Genomic DNA, 5,993 nt, shown 5'->3' with positions numbered 1-5,993 from the left:
GATGGTGATGATTTAGTCGCTAAGCCATATCCAACTTTTGTGACCCCATGGACTGTAGACTGCCAGGCTCCTTTGTCCATGGGATTCTCCAGGCAAGAATACTGGGGTGGGTTGCCATTTCCTTCTCCAATATTCTATATATGTCTTAGTCTATGTATGTCTGTTTAACCTAACATATGGTTCAAGTCCAATGTTTCCTTTCTGATATTCGGTCTGAATGATCCATCCATTGCTGAAGTGGAGTATTGATCTTGTACTAGTATTGTATTGTTGCCTGTTTCTCACTTCAGATCTGTTAGCACTTGCTTAGTGTATATTTAGGTGCTCCATGTATACTTATAATTATTACATTTTCTCACGAATTGATCCCGTTATCATTATATAGTGACCTTCTTTGTATCTTGTTATTATTTTTGTCTTAAAATCTATTTTGTCTGATAGAAGCAGAGCTACATCTGCTTCCTTTCGGTTTCCTATTGCATGGAATATCTTTCTTCATCCCATCACTTTGAGCCTATGTGTGTCCTTAAATCTGTAGTGAGTCTCTTACAGGTGGCATGTACTTGCCTATTATTTTTTTTTTAATCCATCTAGTCACTCTGTGCCTTTCATTGATGAATTCAACCCATTTACATTTAGAGTAATTATTAACATGTAAGGACTTGGTAATGTTCTCTTATTAATTGCTTATGGACACTCTTGGAATTCAGTTGTTTATTTTTTCCTTTGTTTCTGCTTATCCTTATAAACTGGTGCTTTTCCATGGCGCTTTTCCATGTTCTGTTTTCCCTTTCTCTATCTTTTGTGAACCTACTCTAAGTTCTGCTCTTTAGGTTATCATGGAGCTTATATAAAACATCTTCGATATATAACAATCCACTTTAAGCTGATAACTTTTTTTACATTCATAAATTCCACCGTTTATTCCCGACTTTTATATTTTTGATGTTACATTTTACTTATTTTTATATTGTGTATTCACTAACAAATTATGTTAGATTTATTTTTAATAATCTTTTCCTTTAACCTTTATCCTATGCTGCTGCTGCTGCTGCTGCTAAGTCGCTTCAGTCGTGTCCGACTCTGTGCGACCCCCTAGACGACAGCCCACCAGGCTCTGCCGTCCCTGGGATTCTCCAGGCAAGAGTACGGGAGTGGGTTGCCATTTCCTTCTCCAGTGCATGAAAGGGAAAAGTGGAAGTGAAGTCTCTCAGTCGTGTCTGACTCTTAGCGACCCCATGGACTGTAGCCTACTAGGCTCCTCTGTCCATGGGCTTTTCCAGGCAAGAGTACTGGAGTGGGGTGCTGTTACCTTCTCTGCTTTATCCTATAGTTGAGTGGTTAACACACTATCATATTATAGTTGGAGTTTTCTAAATATGATTGTTTACCTTTACCAGCTTGTTTTATATTTTCATGTGTTTTCAAGTCACTAACTGATGCTTTCTCATTTTAGCTTGAATTCCTTTCAGCATTTCTTGCAAGGCAGATGTAGTGGTAAGGAACTCCCTCAGCTTTTGTTTGTCTGGGAAATTATCTCTCCATTTCTGAAGGACAACTTTAGTAAATAGAGTATTCTTGACTGGCAATTTTTTCAACACTTTGAATATATCATTCCTTTCTTTCCCGGATTGTAGGGTCTCTGCTGACAAATATACTGGAATGAGGGTTCCTTTGTAGGTTACAGTCTTTTTCTCCTGTTGTTTTTGGTATTCTCTTTATCTTTGATTTTTGACACTTTAATTACAATATGCCTTGTCTTGTACAAGGTCTTTTTGCATTGAGATAATAGGGCGCTCAATTAGCTTCGTGAACTTGGATGTCTACATCTCTCCTCAGGTTTGGCACATTCTTAGCTATTATATTTTAAAGTAAACTTTCTTTCCCCTCTTCTCCTTCTTCTCTCCTTTTGGAACTGCAATTATTCTAATATTTGTACATTTGATGGCATCTCAAAGATCACATCATCTTTCTTTGTTCTTTGTCATGCTTTTTTCTTTCACCTCTGGATGGATTGTTTCAAAGTTCCTGCTAGCTAGATCACTTATTATGTCTCCCATTTGGTCTACTCTACTATAGATGCCTGATGCCCTCTATAGCATTATTCATTTCATTTATTGAATTATTCAGCTCCAGAATTTCTGTTGGATTCTTTTTTATATAATTTCTATCTCTTTGTTAAGACTCATTTTTTCATATATTATCTTTCTGTGTTTTTTAATAGCTTGTTGAGTTTCCCCAAGACATGTATTTCAAATTCTTTGTCAGATTTCTGTATTTTGTGCCATTGAGTTCAGTTACTGGAAGATGAATATTATTCTTTTGGTGATGACATACTTTCTTCAGTCTTCATGTGCCTTGTAATTTTACAGTGATGGTTTTGCATTTCCTATAATATCTGGGATTTTTCCCTGAACTTGTATGGATATACCTGCTCCCAGAGGCTTGTAGACTTCTTGCTTAATTACTGAATACAGTCAGCTTAATTGCCTCCCTTTACTGTCCTTTAACATTCTTATCTGCTACTTTTCTGATCTTCTTCCCACCCCAGTCATGGAGGTATTGCCTCAGTGACATTTTTTTAGATGGACTTCTCCAGCAGTGTCTTGAAATGCCAGGGAAGACAAGCACTCACTCACTGATATCCTTTTCCTATGCAGGAGAGGACACTGCTTGTGAGTTCCGCCCCAGGCACTGTTGCCTTGGGGAAACAGCAGTAATGGCAAAGCTGCGGTCTTCACTGCATCCACACTCACATTACTATTATTTTTCTCCAGCCGCATGCAGGAATCCTTCCTCTGGAAAGCTACATTTCTACAGTCTCTCTGATTCATAGGTTTCTGCCCAAGTCTGCACTCTCCAGGTTTTTCTTGGTAGGGGCCAAGAAGAATTGGGGCAAATTCACTGACTTCTGCTGGTTTTGAGGCCCATACTGGGGTCTTTCCAACTATTACTAGACGCATAGGTGGTCAAGATTCCTCCAGGATCCCTTGGTGTGTGGTTCTGGATCCCACAAAACCCACTGAGGCACTTTGTTGATGTATGGATGCCTGATTAGTTGTTTAAAGAGGGGAGGACAAAAAGGAGAGATGTCTCACACTACCGTGAAGCTAATCTCACTCTGGACTTAATGTAGTGGACAGTGGAAATATTGATTATGACTAAATAAAAAGATCACGATATAACTTGTATTAAGATTAGTCTGGTATTTATATTTATTAAAGGAAAAATAAGATTCTTAAAAATATTATCCCTTTTTATTTAAAAATATCCACATAGAATAAAACAACTGGGAGAAGAAACACAAAGAGGTCTATAAAAATACAAATAATTTTAAATTCTATAAGGGAAACCATCTAGTTTAAAGAGAGCATTTTATGGGCTAATCCAGAAGTTCCAATGAAATTATGTGCAAGAAATCTGAGAATTTCAGTATAAGAAGCAACAAGACTAGGAGGGAAAGAATGGTTTAACACACCCTATAGGAGTACGCAGCATACATTTGACAAGATTGAAACAACCTTAAAAAAAGAAACCTTACTTTCTGACCTAGAAAGGAGCCAGGTCATGTCAATTAGCCCCCAGTAGTCTTTCTTCTGGAAAGTCTTGAACATATTTTTGAGAATAGATCCCTGAAAGGGAAGAGCTAAGCTAAATGGAACTTTCAGACATCCTCTGAGATAGCTTGCTGAGACTCACCTGCAGAGGTATTGTGGGAAGAATCCTGTTGCTCAGATCACAAAGCAGCAGAAGCTTTACAACTACCAGCATCACTGATTTCAGTCCTTAGATTATCTGTACATCATGGACACCATCTCTGTCAGATGACGAGATTATGGATGGCAACACTGCTCTTTATTTCACACTCAAGGAGTTTCAGGTGCTTTCAGCAGTTATTCCCAACATTACATTCAAAGAGCACAGAATTTATTTGAAAAGATTGGTACTTGTAGGGGCAAAAAATGGTGGGTAAAGTAAGAATAAAACTTTTTTTTTTTTTTTGCTAATGTTCCTATCTTGGTGAATGTACATTTATTTTTTTACACTGAATTTTTTTCTTGGAATAGCATAATGAAATTTGTGAGTCTCGAATACTATGAATATACACTGAAATTTACTTAGTATATTATTTATTCATCTGCAGGAGAAGTCTTCATTACACAATGTTTATTATTAAAAATCAGATTACTTTAGGACTACCAATGTGTTCTAGCCATTAATTTTCTCATGGCCTCTTTAACCTCCTTGTTTCTGAGACTGTAGATGAGGGGGTTCAACATGGGGATTATGACTGTGTAGAACACAGATACCACTTTGTTTTGTTCAGCTGAGTAGCTGGACTTGGGCATCACATAAATGAATGTGATGGTCCCATAGAACAGAGTAACTGCTGTGAGGTGGGATGTGCAGGTAGAGAAGGCTTTGTGCCACCCCTCAGTGGAACACATCTTCAGGATTGAGAAAAGGATGTAGATGTAAGAGAGAGCAATGATAAACACAGTGACTACGATAATTGAGCCAGAAGAGATGGCTGGAATTATTTCAGAAGTAAAATCATGAGAACAAGAAAGTTTCAAAAGTGGTGAATAATCACAGAAAAAGTGATTGACTTTATCTGATCCACAGAAGGACAGGCTTAACAAACAGCCAGTAAATGTCCAAGCATTCACACACCCACCTAGATAGGAAGCCCCCACTAAGAGAATGCAGATTCTGGGGGACATGTGGGTGGAGTAGAGCAGGGGCAAGCAGATGGCCACATAGCGGTCATAGGCCATGGCAGTCAGCAGGAAGCACTCGGCTGTCCCAAATGTGACCACAGAACAGAGCTGAGCAACACAACCAGCAACACGGATAGAGGTTCCTTCCCTGAGGAAGCCCATGAGCATGACAGGTGTGACTGATGAGGAGTACCCGATGTCCACAAAGGCCAAATGGCAGAGGAAAAGATACATTGGGGTGTGGAGCTGAGGGCTGCTTCTGATTACCATGATTATGCTGATATTGCCCATTAAGGTAACCAAATAGATTCCCAAAAACACAATAAATAAAATGGCACAAACTGTAGTATCCTCCGCTAACCCCAAAATAATGAACTCTGTCACAGTTGTGTAGTTTCCAGTCCCCATCTATACTGAGAATGGTGCCCACTGAAAGAAAAACAAGCCGATATTAGAAGAAAATACTATAATCTGCATACTTAGTTTTACAATCGCTATATAAGAAAATACTAACATATACACTCACTGTAAATATTTGGGGAAAATGTTTTCACACATGATATCTTGCATAAGTCTTGAAAATATAAATGTTCATTGATATAAGGCCAGGAATGCTCATAAAAATCTGTTTTTTTAACTTAACACATTCAAGTCACATTTGCGTTGTGTATTTGGTTTAGGTGGTCCGTGAGGAATAGATTCACATGAGCACATCCTAGACAAGGCCACCAGACAGTATGAGGGACCCAATAACTGTATCTTCTAAGCGAAAGACATGATGAAAGGGAGTAGAAATGTTGGAATGGGCCAGGACCCATGGGAAAGAACAACTGTTCAAAATATGTGAGGTATCATTTCTTGTATGAAAGAGGATGAGCAACTGAATTTAAACTGGTATCACAGTTTTCAAGCACAACAAATATCCAGGAGGTTTGGACAGAGGCAGGATGTAGAACAAGGTGCTCAAACCATGATCAAGTCAACCTGGAGAGACTGAGTTTTGGAAAAGGAGATGGTATCATGTTAGGATCAAGTTATCTGATTCCTGACAGTGAGTCAATCCAGGTAAAGGGGACCAGACACGTTGATCAGATTACTCCAGGAAGATTCCACAAGTGCCTGAGACTTTGGATAACCTGGGGCTATGGCTGTTAGCAAAAAGGTTCCAGCTTCCTACTTCCCACAGGTACCTAGCCCCACGTGAATAGCACCTGTCTGTGAAAAATCACACCTTTAGGTCAGTTTCTAGGAAACTCTTTCCCTTATCAACTT

General features: G+C 38.8%; 1 protein-coding gene across 1 annotated transcript; it reads right to left on the bottom strand.

Moving 5' to 3' along the window:
- Nucleotides 1–4,196: 4,196 nt before the first annotated feature.
- LOC145527166 (olfactory receptor 5P80-like) lies at nucleotides 4,197–5,129 on the bottom strand. The gene has a single exon (XM_081544701.1). The coding sequence runs from the start codon at nucleotides 5,127–5,129 to the stop codon at nucleotides 4,197–4,199; it is 933 nt and encodes a 310-aa protein (XP_081400827.1).
- Nucleotides 5,130–5,993: the final 864 nt, after the last annotated feature.

The sequence above is a fragment of the Giraffa tippelskirchi genome, chromosome 11, assembly GCF_054371585.1.
Source record: "Giraffa tippelskirchi isolate mGirTip1 chromosome 11, T2T-mGirTip1v1.2.pri, whole genome shotgun sequence".
NCBI classification, from domain to species: domain Eukaryota; kingdom Metazoa; phylum Chordata; class Mammalia; order Artiodactyla; family Giraffidae; genus Giraffa; species Giraffa tippelskirchi.
This window is presented reverse-complemented; position numbering and strand designations above follow the sequence as displayed.

Excerpts from the sequence above, each read along its gene's own strand:
- LOC145527166 (XM_081544701.1), bottom strand. The coding sequence starts at position 5,129 with ATGGGGACTGGAAACTACACAACTGTGACAGAGTTCATTATTTTGGGG.